General features: G+C 45.0%; 1 protein-coding gene across 2 annotated transcripts in view; it reads left to right on the forward strand.

Annotated features, from left to right (window-relative positions):
* The window catches only part of SETD1A (SET domain containing 1A, histone lysine methyltransferase), a 355902-nt gene that overhangs the window by 141195 nt on the left and 200041 nt on the right, over window positions 1-14666 (forward strand). For both annotated transcript variants that reach the window (XM_030208984.1, XM_030208985.1), the window contains exon 7: window positions 5913-6834. In XM_030208984.1, the coding sequence (XP_030064844.1) occupies window positions 5913-6834 (922 nt within the window). The remainder of the gene's footprint in view (window positions 1-5912; window positions 6835-14666) is intronic.

Consider the following 14666-nt stretch of genomic DNA (forward strand, 5'->3'; position numbering starts at 1 on the left):
TTTCTTCAGTCCCTCCATTGGTGGACAGTTTGGTCCAATTTGACTCTGGGACGTCCTTTCCAAATTCCTCAGCCTCAAAAGGTGCTGACGACGGATGCGTCTCTCCTGGGGTGGGGAGCTCATGTCGATGGGCTTCACACCCAAGGGAGTTGGTCCCTTCAGGAGAAAGATTTACAGATCAACCTCCTGGAGTTACGAGCAGTCTGGAACACTCTAAAGGCCTTCCGAGATCAGCTGTCCAATCAAATTATTCAAATTCAGACAGACAATCAGGTTGCCATGTATTACATCAACAAGCAGGGTGGCACCGGATCTCGCCCCCTGTGTCAGGAGGCCGTCAGAATGTCGCTTTGGGCTCGCCGGAACGGCATGTTTCTTCAAGCCACGTATCTGGCAGGCGTAAACAACAGTCTGGCCGACAGATTGAGCAGGATAATGTAACCTCACGAGTGGTCGCTCAATTCCAGAGTGGTACGCAAGATCTTCCAAGTGTGGGGCACCCCCTTGGTAGATCTCTTTGCCACTCAACTCAATCACAAGGTCCCTCAGTTCTGTTCCAAACTTCAGGCCCATGGCAGGCTAGCGTCGGATGCCTTTCTCCTGGATTAAGGAGAAGGTCTCCTGTATGCTTATCCTCCCATACCTTTGGTGGGGAAGGTTTGCTAAAACTCAAGCAAGATTGAGGCACCATGATCCTGATCGCTCCCTTTTGGCCGTCGCCAGATCTGGTTGCCTCTTCTTCTGGAATTGTCCTCCAAAGAACCATGGAGATTGGAGTGTTTTCCAACCCTCATTACTCAGAACGAGGGGGCGCTTCTGCATCCCAACCTCCGGTCCCTGGCTCTCACGGCTTGGATGTTGAGAGCGTAGATTTTGCCTCCTTGGGTCTCTCCGAGGGTGTCTCCCGTGTCTTGCTTGCTTCCAGGAAAGATTCCACTAAAAAGAGTTACTCTTTTCTATGGTGGAGGTTTGCCGTCTAGTGTGACAGCAAGGCCCTAGATCCTCCTTCCTGTCCTACACAGACCCTGCTTGAATACCTTCTACACTTGTCCGAGTCTGGTCTTAAAACCAACTCTGTAAGGGTTCATCTTAGTGCGATTAGTGCATACCATTACCATGTGGAAGGTAAGCCGATCTCGGGACAGCCTCTAGTTGTTCGCTTCATGAGAGGTTTGCTTTTGTCAAAGCCCCCCATCAAACCTCCTACAGTGTCATGGGATCTCAATGTCGTTCTCACCCAGCTGATGAAACCTCCTTTCAAGCCACTGAATTCCTGCCATCTGAAGTACTTGATTTGGAAGGTCATTTTCTTGGTGGTAGTCACTTCAGCTCACAGTGAGCTTCAAGCTCTGGTAGCTCATGCTCCTTATACTAAATTTCATCATAACAGAGTAGTCCTCCGCACTCACCATAAGTTCTTGCCGAAGGTGGTGTCGGAGTTCCATCTGAACCAGTCAATTGTCTTGCCAACATTCTTTCCCCGTCCTCATACCCACCGTGCTGAACGTCAGCTGCACACATTGGACTGCAAACGAGCATTGGCCTTCTATCTGGAGCGGACACAGCCCCACAGACAGTCCTCCCAAATGTTTGTTTCTTTTGATCCCAACAGAAGGGGAGTGGCTGTCGTGAAACGCACCATATCCAATTGGCTAGCAGATTGCATATCCTTCACTTACGCCCAGGCTGGGCTGACTCTTGAGGGTCATGTCACGGCTCATTGTGTTAGAGCCATGGCAGCGTCAGTGGCCCACTTGAAGTCTGCCACTATCGAAGAGATTTGCACGGCTGCGACGTGGTCATCTGTCCACACATTCACATCTTATTACTGCCTTCAGCAGGATACCCGACGCGACAGTCGGTTTGGGCAGTCGGTGCTACTGTCAAGCCCTGCAGTACTAAGATGTGAGCCCCTGTGCCAAACTGCGTTCGGCAGCCAGACAATCCCGGTCTTACCTGAGGAAACAGGACTGGAACCCCAGCGCAGGTCCAGGTGGATCTCAGGATAGACAGCAGGCACCCCACACAGTCCAGTTCAAGGCCTAGGTTCTGGAAAGCCCGCAAGTAGACAGAGTCCAAGTCCAGGCTAGGGTTCTAAGGCAGGCGACCAGTAAAAGCAAAGTCCAGGTCCAGGTAAAGGTTCTAAGGGCCGGTGGCAAGCAAAAGCAAAGTCCAGGTCCAGGCAAAGGTTCTGAGAGGCAGGCGGCAGGCAAAAGCAAGTCCAGGTCCAGGCAAAGGTTCTGAGAGGCAGGCGGCAGGCAAAAGCAAGTCTAGGTCCAGGCAAAGGTTCTGAGAGGCAGGTGGCAAGCAAAAGCAAAGTCCAGGTCCAGGCAAAGGTTCTGAGAGGCAGGAATCAGTCCAACAAAGAATCACAGCACCACGGAGTCCACACAGGTAGAAGCCGAAGCAGTGAATACCCCACAAAGCTGCTCCTAAATAGCCCTCCCCATCAGGAAGGCAGGGAACTGCTGGTAGGAGGCGGAGCAGCCTCAGCAGTGACTCAACAGCCCTGGATTGGCCGGCCAGAAGCAGGAGGCGGCATCAGCCGCGAGCGGCCAATCGGGGCGTTGCGGGGAGTGTCCTCAATGTTCTTGGGCTCCCTGCCCGGAAAGGATCCCTTTCTTCGGGGACGCCGGCACTGCCAACATGACCGGCATTCCCCAGTCGGTACAGACGCTGAGCGGAAGGCCGGAGCAGCCCAGACGGCTGACAGGACTCCACTGGGGCGACGCAGGAACCCAGCGTCTGACCGCCCCTCCCGGCGAGCGCTTCCAGCAGCCGATCTAAAGCGCGAGATGGCCGACGGAACAGCGTCACAGGTGAGGGACGCGACAGCTACAGAATCTGTTCGAGGTTTAGAATCCAACTCCACCCCCCATAGGCCCATTTTTATTTTGTTCCAGGCTGCACTCTCAGTTGAATAAGTTTAGGTCAATCTCAGTTATGTCCTCGCCGTTGCGAGGCCCAATTGACCATTGTTTGTTGTTTTGAGTGAGCCTGGGGGCTAGGGATACCCTATTCGTGAGAACAAGCAGCCTGCTTGTCCTCGGAGAAAGTGAAAGCTACATACCTGTAGAAGGTATTCTCCGAGGACAGCAGGCTGATTGTTCTCACCTTCCCGCCCGCCTCCCCTTTGTTGTGTCTTCCCTTGTCCTTGTCTTTGCTATTTACTGGACTGGCGATCGCGTTCGGGCGGGAAGACGGTCGTGCATGCGCACTGTCCATCGGCGCACGCGAGGGCTAGCAAACGCTTTTGCTAGTGAAGATCTCCGATTGGGGGGGCTGCCGTGGACTTCACCCATTCGTGAGAACAATCAGCCTGCTGTGCTCGGAGAATACCTTCTACAGGTATGTAGCTTTCGCTTTGCATGACAGCCCCATGGTTACCAGAATGCGGAGTTCCTCAAGGATCACCCCTCTCACCAGCCCTCTTTAACCTAATGATGATACAACTAGCCAAGCTACTAGACAATCAAAATCTTAACCCGTACATATATGCAGATGATGTCACAATCTACATCCCATTCAAACAGGACCTAAAAGAAATTATCAACAAAATCAACCAAAGCTTCCAAATCATGCACTCCTGGGCGGATGCATTTCAGCTAAAACTCAACGCAGAAAAAACACAATGCCTTATACTCACCTCACAATACAATAAATTCACCACCATAGCCACCCCAGATTTAGCCCTTCCCGTCTTAAATAATCTGAAAATTCTGGGAGTCACCATCGACCGTCATCTCACACTTGAAAATCACGTGAAGAATACAACAAAGAAAATGTTCCACTCCATGTGGAAACTCAAAAGAGTAAAACCGTTCTTCCAAAGGGCCATCTTTCGCAACCTGGTACAGTCATTGGTATTAAGTCACCTGGACTATTGCAATGCACTTTTCGCCGGTTGTAAGGAACAGACTGTCAAGAAACGTCAAACAGCCCAGAACACCGCAGCCAGACTTATATTTGGAAAAACAAAATATGAAAGTGCAAAACCCCTAAGAAAAAAATTACACTGGCTCCCACTTAAAGAATGTACCACGTTTAATATCTGCACGATTGTTCATAAAATCATCTATGGAGATGCCCCGACCTACATGATAGACCTCGTGGACTTGCCACCAAGAAATGCTAAACGATCGCCCCGCACCTTTTTGAACCTACACTTCCCCAGCTGCAAAGGAGTAAAATACAAACTAACACACACAACCAGCTTTTCCTACATGAGTAGGCAGATGTGGAATGCATTACCAACTCACCTAAAAACGATAAACGAATAATGAGCTTCCGAAAAGCTCTGAAAACTTATCTTTTTAACAAAGCCTACCACGAAAACCTATAATTAACTAAATCACAACTCCTAAACACCTTCTATTTAGACAATTTTACTTTACAACTCCTCGACCAGATCCCCTTGCTCTTTCTAATTTCTTTGTAACACCAATTGTATTACTGACCCTGTTATGACGATGCCATAACAGATCTTTGTAAGCCACATTGAGCCTGCAAATAGGTGGGAAAATGTGGGATACAAGTGCAATAAATAAATATTATAGACCTGATATTCTAGCCAGAGACTGCTTGGCCTTTGACAAGGGGACTTTGTCAGAGATTCTGCTTATTTACATCCCACTTGTACTGACTTGTGTGGCAAGGAAGGTGAAATTGTTATACTTGTTAAGTTCCCTTCTTTTAGACCAGGCACACCACCCTGGGACTCATCCTGGAAGACTGAAACCTTGGGACTCCCTGGGCTCTCTGCTTTCCATTCACTGCCTGTATAGTTTAGTTACATGCTAATTGTTGAAGTTAATTATTCTGCAGTGGCAGATGTTGCTTTGGGAGTGACTTACAGGATCTTACACTGCTTTGGCAGTGGCATACTGGAAAGTTCCAGCAGAGCACCAGCCTATATCCCAGTGATGTCACTGAAAGTTTCAGCTCTCTATCTCTGTTTGCTGGTAGGCAAGGGAGCACAGTCCCCATTTGTTCAGACTGGGGGACCTACTTATCCATGGCTGGACTAAAGGAAAGGAAATTATCAGGTATGACAGTTTCGCCTTATATTTGTAAGTGCTGCAAAAGGCATTTATTCTCCTTAACATATAAATATAGCACAGATTACTTCAAAGAATTTTGCAAATAAGTTCAGAGGGTGCTGAAATTTGTTGGCGCAATAAATATTAGCGCTCTGAGCTGCCAAGTAACATTTTCCTAAGAAGACCTTTTGGCTACTCCTGTGGTGGTTTGATTTCCATATGGCAGAAATTCAATGCTACACTTAGTAGTATGTATTGGGAAACTTGGGTGCTAGTGTGTTGAAATTTTCCCTAAAAATTGGGTTCCATGATAGTCTGGGCTGATGCAGTCATTGTTAGGGTTGCCAGCTGTCAACTGGTTTCTCTGTGTGTTTTTAGTAAACCCATAAGAAAAGAAAATGACGCAACCATAAAAACATTGTATCCTTGAAAATGGGCTCAAACTGTGTAAGGCTGTACTACTCAATTTTGGGACTACCATTCAGTGCATAAAGGGGTAAATCTTAACATAGAAAGTTTAACTGTGGCAAAATGACAATGGTGAAATGTCTTTCCATAAAAAAAATTTGGGGTGTTAAATTCTTGACAAACCAGCCATATATATATGGTACCTCTGGTAGAGGTGGATGGATGATAAATTGTACAGCAACCAGGTCAGGTGTTGTGCTCATCTAACTTGCCTGGATAGTTATCCAGGTACTGAGGAAGTACCTGGATAACTACCCAGAGTAGGACTTATCTGGCTAGGAGTCTTAGCCTGGTAAGTCTTGCTGAATATCAGCCTCATCGAGGTGTTGACCACACTGTGCATCACCTTTGTTCCTGTTCATATTACTGTCTTCAACGTTTTTATTTTACTCTTGATTTCCCTAGGCAAAGCACTCCAAACTACTCCACCACGTACCAGGAGCCCTCTGGTTACAAAGGACAGCAAAAGCGATCTGAGGCCTGCTACCAAGATTCCTACCCTCGCAAGCCTGGAGCTTCACACTCACAGTATCGGAGCAGTGGCATTGAGCATCACTATCTCTCACTGCCCTATAGTAGCCAGTTGACTGATGTGGTACTAACACCTTCCTCCTCTTCCTCCTCCACTTCCTCCTCTTCTTCCTCCAAACGCCGTTCCTCCTACCACCATAGCCACCATCGAGAGGAGTCCTTGTACCGCTCAGGCCACCGACACAGGAGCCGTGCCCCTCCTCCACCCCCTCCACCACCACCACTGCCTCCCACTGATCCAAGCGCTAGCCATAACTCATACTCGTGCTATGCTGTTGCTGGAGTTGAGTTTCCTTCACCCCTTCCCACTAATGCTGCTGAGCAGCCCTCTGGAGATAAAGATTACAGACTCTTCCCCTCCACCCCTAAGGAGAATTTTTCACTGACCAGTGTCACTGCTTCCTTGGACTTAATTGCTCAGGAAACAGCAGGGAGTAGAAGCCCTGCAGCAGCAGAAGACAGGACACGATCACCCCCTCTGCCGCTCTCCTCTCCATGCAGACCAGGTTCCCCAGTATCGGACCCCACACATGAAAGCTTACCGTTTGCTCAGCACAGTAGCCTGGACTCCCGCATTGAGATGCTACTGAAGGAGCAACGTTCCAAATTCTCCTTCCTCAACTCAGACACAGATGAAGAAGGAGAAGGAGTTGGAGTGGAGCCACCACTGCCTCCACCACCACCACCCCCTCTGCCACATGGTCCCTGTACCCCACCCCTCCCTGTCAGTTTTGAGGATGTTGCACTGGTTCAGGACCCTGGAGGCTCTCCCACTACTGCCAATGGGCAGGACAAGGTGAGTAGACAGTGCCATGCATATTTCTGATTAGATAGTGAGCGATGTCATCGTTAAGGGGAAAGCAGGAGGAAGACGTGAACCATGATATCCTTGCCCAGTGTTAAGGCAAGGCAGGAAGTGTTTGCCTGATGTAACAAGTTATGGAAGGCTTAAGTTATGTCATCTTGCTCTCCTGTAGAAGTGCACAGCAGCAGAGCTCTGATGATAAAGCATCATAGAATGAAAATGTTCCTTGTTGTATAAGAGCCTACAGTCTGAGTTTCAGCGATACATTAACAAAATGTTCTATATTTTTTCAGAGGTGACATTTTCATATCTGAGTCTGCAGCTAAAATAAGGCAAAGTCACTTCCACCCAGAGCAGAAAAAAGTTTAAGATCATTCATTGAGAAGAGAAAAGTGAGGGTTAGAGAAGGTGGGTGGTAAAGATCCTTCTGGGCACGTTCTTCGGAGAGTGAAGATATTAGAGGCCATATCTATAACTGAAGTTTTCCAAACACTCGAGGAAACATTAAGGGCCAGGTTTTAAATACCAGGCAAAAAGCCTTATAGTTGACCAAACATCCATGTTTTCTGCAAAAGTTAATTTTTTTTTTTTATGTGCATGTTTGACTCTCTAAGAACAAGCAGGAAGTATCATCTCACATGTAGGTGATGTCGCCCATGGAGCCCGGTGCGAAAAGTCCTTGGCATTCTTCTACTCAAAGCCTTTAGAAGCGGCAACTGCACTTTTCACTACAGATGCCTGTACATAAGAATACAAGTCTCTTCGGCTACTTATTACTTTAACCACTATTGGGAGTCCAAAAATTATATCCTTACATATTATCTATGACTCTCTCTCCTCTGTTCATCCACTAACCACATATATTTATACAATCATTAAAGAATTCTTGTGATAGCTTAGGAACCTCAGCTGTGCATATTGCCAACTCAACTTTATGGCAACAAACCTTGCACACAACTCTTCATATGCTCACCATGATGCCACATTTTTGTATATACTTTTCTTCTTTTATATAAATTCTTTTAACTCTATGTTTGAATACTCATCTTATTTCAAAAATCGGACCCAGGGGTTGTTGTTAACGTCCGACATGCACGTTTCGCCCTTCCCCAGGGCTGTCTCAGGACTGACCCCTACAAAAAATAGAAATATGTAAAAATACCTCCCAACATTAAACGAAACGCCTATAGAGTTATTATTTATTCCCTCATACAGACCCTCCATTAACCAATTCCCCACTTTCTTACCTTTCGCCGTCTTAGCACCAGCTCTACTTAAATAAACAACTGTTCCTCAGCGACCCTCCAGACCGGTCAAGACGCTTGGGTTATGCACGCCTACCAGCAGAGGGAGACTGAGAACACTAAAACTTAAACCAGTATAAGCTAGCAGCCAGTAAATCTCAGTCTCCAGCAGAGGGTAGACATGCAGCCTGAGCAGTCAGTCTGGTCTGGTAGGATTAGATTTTCTTAACTAATACCCTGTACTTGGAATTATTTTTGGTTGAGTGCTTCAAGAAAAGCGGGTCCAGTGGGATTCACTTTTCTCTGTGGAATTTAGCCGGTGTGTGGCTTATTCCCCGGCTGGCCTTTGGTTAGGCAACCATGTGCCTCGGCTCCTGTTGTGACAGGAACCTTGAGAGCCATAACTTCTGGCAGTTTGTATTATTCCCCTGCTGGCCTCCATTAACCAATCCCCCACTTTCTTACCTTTCGCTGTCTTAGCGCTAGCTCTACTTAAATAAACAACTGATTTCAGGGTTATTCCGCGGCGTGTTTTAGCTATCTTATATAGTATACTATGGGTGTCGCCCCCTACCTACTTCCCAAGTCCTGGTTGGCCACAGCTGTTCATTACTACATAAGCGATGCCCATTCAAATTCAGCATTTAAACCAGTGGGCGTCACTGACTGTAACAAAAATATAAATCGCTGCTCTTTGAAATTTAACACCCTAGTCACAGATCCACCTTCCTTCCCTACATACACATGCTCCAGGATTCTCCACCTAATATCTTCCATCCTGTGTCCTTTCTCCATCCAATGCTCTACCAGGGGAGCCTGTATATTATTCGTGGCAATCCGGGACTTATATTCTGTCAGTCTTATTTTTAAAGGGCGAGAACTCTTACCCACATATACTAACCTACATGGGCGTTCAATGGCGTACACTACATTTCTCGTCTCACAATTCGTTTTATCCCAAGCCTTGATCTTCCTCCCACTAGGGGCACACCACTCTACCCCCATAATCGCCTGCCTAAACCATTGGCACCTCCCACAAATATTATGTTCTCCTTTCTGTTCTCCCCTTGTCCCCGGTTCCCACAACTTGTTAGGCGCCAACCACTCCCCTATAGTTTTCCCTCTCGTATAGGGTATCAAAGGTAGTTCCTGGAAGCAAGGGTATAATTGGACCACATGCCAGTGAGTTTTAATTATCTGGGCCACCTTCTGAGCCATATCTGTAAATGGGAGTACACACGTTAGATGGTCCTCATTGTCTCTGCTTCCTTCTCCAAGCAACAATGGGCGGTAGGGGGCATCACCCATAGTATGCTATATAAGGTAGCTAAAAACACGCCGTGGCCATCTTTACAAGGGAATAACCCTGAAATCAGTTGTTTATTTAAGTAGAACTGGCGCTAAGACGGCGAAAGGTAAGAAAGTGGGGGATTGGTTAATGGAGGGTCTGTATGAGGGAATAAATAATAACTCTATAGGCGTTTCGTTTAATGTTGGGAGGTATTTTTACATATTTCTATTTTTTGTAGGGGTCAGTCCTTGAGACAGCCCTGGGGAAGGGCGAAACGTGCATGTCGGACGTTAACAACAACCCCTGGGTCCGATTTTTGAAATAAGATGAGTATTCAAACATAGAGTTAAAAGAATTTATATAAAAGAAGAAAAGTATATACAAAAATGTGGCATCATGGTGAGCTGATGAAGAGTTGTGTGCAAGGTTTGTTGCCATAAAGTTGAGTTGGCAATATGCACAACTGAGGTTCCTAAGCTATCACAAGAATTCTTTAATGATTGTATGAATATATGTGGTTGGTGGATGAACAGAGGAGAGGGAGTCATTGATAATATGTAATATACATAAGAATAGCCATACTGGGTCAGATCAGTGGTCCATCTAGCCCAGTATCCTGCTTCCAACAGTGGCCAGTCCAGGTCAGTACCTGACAGAAACCCAAATATTAGCAACATTCCATGCTACCAATCCCAGGGCAAGGAGTGGCTTCCCCTTGTCTCTCTCAGTAGCAGACTATGGACTTTTCCTCCAAGAAGGAAAGACCAAAGGTCCATCAAGCCCAGCATCCTGTTTCCAACAGTGGCCAATCCAGGTCACAAATACTTGGCAAGATCCCAAAAAAGTACAAAACATTTTATGCTGCTTATCCCAGAAATAGTGGATTTTCCCCAAGTCCATTTATTTATTTATTTGTTGCATTTGTATCCCACATTTTCCCACCTCTTTGCTGTCTCAATGTGGCTTAATAATGGTCTATGGACTTTTCCTTTAGGAAGCCGCCCAAACCTTCTTTAAACTCCGCTAAGCTAACCGCCTTTACCACATTCTCTGGCAACGAATTCCAGAGTTTAATTACACATTGAGTGAAGAAACTTTTTCTCCGATTTGTTTTAAATTTACTACATTTTAGCTTCATCGCATGCCCCCTATAGTATTTTTGGAAAGCATGAACAGACGCTTCACATCTACCCGTTCAACTCCTCATTATTTTATAGACCTGTATCATATCTCCCCTCAGCCGCCTTTTCTCCAAGCTGAAGAGCCCTAGCCGCTTTAGCCTTTCCTCATAGAGAAGTCGTCCCATCCCCTTTATCATTTTCTCTGTACCTTTTCTAATTCCATTATATCTTTTTTCAGATACGGTGACCAGAATTGAACGCAGTATTCGAGGTGCGGTCGCACCATGGAGCGATACAAAGGCATTATAACATCCTCATTTTTGTTTTCCATTCCTTTCCTAATAATACCTAACATTCTATTTGCTTTCTTAGCCGCTGCAGCACACTGAGCAGAAGGTTTCAACGACGACACCTAGATCCCTTTCTTGGGCCGTGACTCCTAACGTGGAATCTTGCATGACGTAGCTATAATTTGGGTTTCTCTTTCCCAAATGCATCACTTTACTCTTGCTCACATTAAACATCATCTGTCATTTAGACTCCCAGTCTCGTAAGGTCCTCTTGTAAGTTTTCACAATCCTCCCGCGATTTAACGACTTTGACTAACTGTGTCATCATCAAATTTAATTACCTCACTAGTTATTCCCATCTCTAGGTCATTTATAAATATGTTAAAAAGCAGCGGTCCCAGCACAGACCCCTGGGGAACCCCACTAACTACCCTTCTCCATTGAGAAGACTGACCATTTAAACCTACTCCCTGTTTTCTGTCTTTTAACCAATTTTTAATCCACAATAGAACACTACCTCCTATCCCATGACTCTCCAATTTCCTCTGGAGTCTTTCATGAGGTACTTTATCAAACGCCTTCTGAAAATCCAGATACACAATATCAAACGGCTCATCTTTTATCCACATGTTTGTTCACCCCTTCAAAGAAATGTAGTAGATTGGTGAGGCAAGATTTCCCTTCACCAAATCCATGTTGACTTTGTCTCATTAATCCATTCTTTTGAATATGCTCTGTAATTTTGTTCTTAATAATAGTCTCTACCATTTTGCCCGGCACCAACATCAGACTCACTGATCTATAATTTCCTGGATCTCCTCTAGGAGTGGCCTAGTGGTTAGGGTGGTGGACTTTGGTCCTGGGGAACTGAGGAACTGAGTTCGATTCTCACTTCAGGCACAGGCAGCTCCTTGTGACTCTGGGCATTGCCCCATGTAAGCCGCATTGAGCCTGCCATGAGTGGGAAAGCGCGGGGTACAAATGTAACAAAAAATAAAAACCTTTTTTAAAAATCAGCATTACATTGGCCACCCTCCAATCTTCCGGTACCATGCTCGATTTTAAGGTTAAATTACACATTACTAACAATAGCTCTGCAAGTTCATTTTTCAATTCTATCAGTACTCTGGGATGAATACCATCCGGTCCAGGAGATTTGCTACTCTTCAGTTTGTAGAACTGCCCCATTACATCCTCCAGGTTTACATAGAATTCATTACGTTTCTCCGATATCAGCTTCGAATACCATTTCTGGCACCGGTATCCCACCCAAATCTTCCTGGGTGAAGAGCGAAGCAAAGAATTCATTTAATCTCTCCGCTACGGCTTTGTCTTCCCTGATCGCCCCTTTTACTCCTCAGTCATCTAGTGGTCCAACCGATTCTTTTGCCGGCTTCCTGCTTTTAATATACCTAAAAAAATTTTTACTATGTGTTTTTGCCTCCAACGCAATCTTTTTTTCAAAGTCCCTCTTAGCCTTCCTTATCAGCGCTTTGCATTTGACTTGACATTCCTTATGCTGTTTCTTATTATTTTCAGTCGGTTCCTTCTTCCATTTTGTGAAGGATTTTCTTTTAGTTCTAATAGCTTCCTTCATCTCAATTTTTAACCACGCTGGCTGTCGTTTCGTCTTCTGTCCTCCATTTTTAATACACGGAATATATTTGGCCTGGGCTTCCAGGATGGTGTTTTTGAACAGCATCCACGCCTGATGTAAATTTTTGACCCTCGCAGCCGCTCCTCTAAATTTTTTTTTCACCGTTTTTCTCATTTTATCATAGTCTCCTTTTTTAAAGTTAAACGCTAACGTATTTGATTTCCTATGTATACTTCAAAGCTAATATCAAATCCGATCATATTATGATCACTGTTATCAAGCGGCCCCGAGCACCATTACTTCCCACACCAGATCATGCACTCCACTAAGGACTAGGTCCATAATTTTTCCTTCTCTCGTCGGCTCCTGAACCAGCTGCTCCATAAAGCTGTCCTTGATTTCATCAAGGAATTTTACCTCCCTAGCGTGCCCCGATGTTACAGTTACCCAATCAGTATCGGGGTAATTGAATCGCCCATTATTGCGTTGCCCAGTTTGTTTGCGTTCCTAATTTCCTTTAACATTTCTGCATCCGTCTGTTCATCCTGGCCAGGTGGACGGTAGTACACTCCTATCACTATCCTTTTCCCCTTTACACATGGAATTTCAATACACAGTTATTTCAAAGAAGTGTTTTGTTTCCTGCAGAATTTTCAATCTATTTGATTCAAGGCTCTCGTTAATATACAATGCTACCCCTCCACCAATTTGATCCACCCTATCACTACGATGTAATTTGTACCCCGGTAGGACAGTGTCCCACTGGTTATCCTCCTTCCACCAGGTCTCAGAGATGACTATTATATCTAATTTTTTATTTAGTGCAATATATTGTAACTCTCCTATCATATTTCTTAGGCTCCTGGCATTCGCATATAGACATTTCAAACTATGTTTGTTGTTCCTATTTACATTAAGCTTAATACTTGACAGTATTAATTTGCAATCTTTTGTCTGATTTTTATTTTATTTTTTAAGGACACCTGATCTACTACGGTCTCTTTTGCAACCTCACTCTCAGGATACCCTATCTTCCCTGTTTTGGTGATATCTTTGAAAGATACCTTATCCCTAACCATGCACTTTTGAGCGACTGTCGGCCTTCCCCCTGTTTCTAGTTTAAAAGCTGCTCTACTTTTTAAGCGCTGATGCCAGCAGCCTGGTCCCACCCTGGTTAAGGTGGAGCCCATCCTTTCGAAATAGGCTCCCCTTTCCCCAGAATGTTGCCCAGTTCCTAACAAATCTAAAACCCTCCTCCCTGCACCATCGTCTCATCCACGCATTGAGACTCCAGAGCTCTGCGTGTCTCTTGGGCCCTGCGCATGGAACGAGTAGCATTTCAGAAAATGCTACCCTAGAGGATATGGATTTGAGCTTTCTACCTTTTCCAAACCTTTTTTTAAATCCAGATACACTAACTTCTGTTACTACATCCTCCGGCAAAAAGTTCCAAAGCTTAACTATTCTTTGAGTGAAAAAATATTTCTTCCTATTTGTTTTGAAAGTATTTCTATGTAACTTCATTGAGCATCCCCTAGCCTTTGTAATTTTTGAAAGAGTAAAAAAAAATCAATTTACTTCTACTCGTTGTACACCACTCAGGATTTTGTAGACCTCAATCATATCTCCCCTCAGCTGTCTCTCTTCCATGCAGAAGAACCCTAACCTCTTTAGCCTCTCCTCATATGAGAGGAGTTCCATCCCCTCTATCCTTTTGGTTGCTCTTCATTAAGCCTTTTCTAATTACGCTTTATCTTTTTTGAGCCATGCAGACACATTATAGTATTCTCGGTCTTTTTAGCATCCCATTCCTAATTATTCCTAGCATCCTGTTCATTCTTTTGGCTGCTGTTACAGACTTGGCAGAAGATTTCAGCATATCTACAACAACACCACAACCTTTTTCTTGGGTTCTGCCCCTCCAAAATCAACCCTACCATCAGGTAACTATGATTCGGATTGTTCTTCCCAATGTGCATCACTTTGCATTTGGATGCCCAGTCTTCCAATTTCCTAAGGTCTTCCTGCAGTTTTTCACTGTCCACATGTGTTTTAACAACCTTGAATAGTTTTGTCATCTGCAAATTTAATCACCTCACTTGTCATTCCAATTTCCATATCATTATAAATATGTTAAATAGCACCAGCCCCAGTACAGATCCCTTTAACACAACAGTATTCACCCTCCGTTGAGAGAAATGTCCATTTAACCCTATCCTCTGTTTTCTGTCCAACAACCAATTCCTAATCCACACCAGAACATTTCCTCTTATCCCATGA

The sequence above is a fragment of the Microcaecilia unicolor genome, chromosome 7 (genome assembly GCF_901765095.1).
Source record: "Microcaecilia unicolor chromosome 7, aMicUni1.1, whole genome shotgun sequence".
Classification (NCBI taxonomy): domain Eukaryota; kingdom Metazoa; phylum Chordata; class Amphibia; order Gymnophiona; family Siphonopidae; genus Microcaecilia; species Microcaecilia unicolor.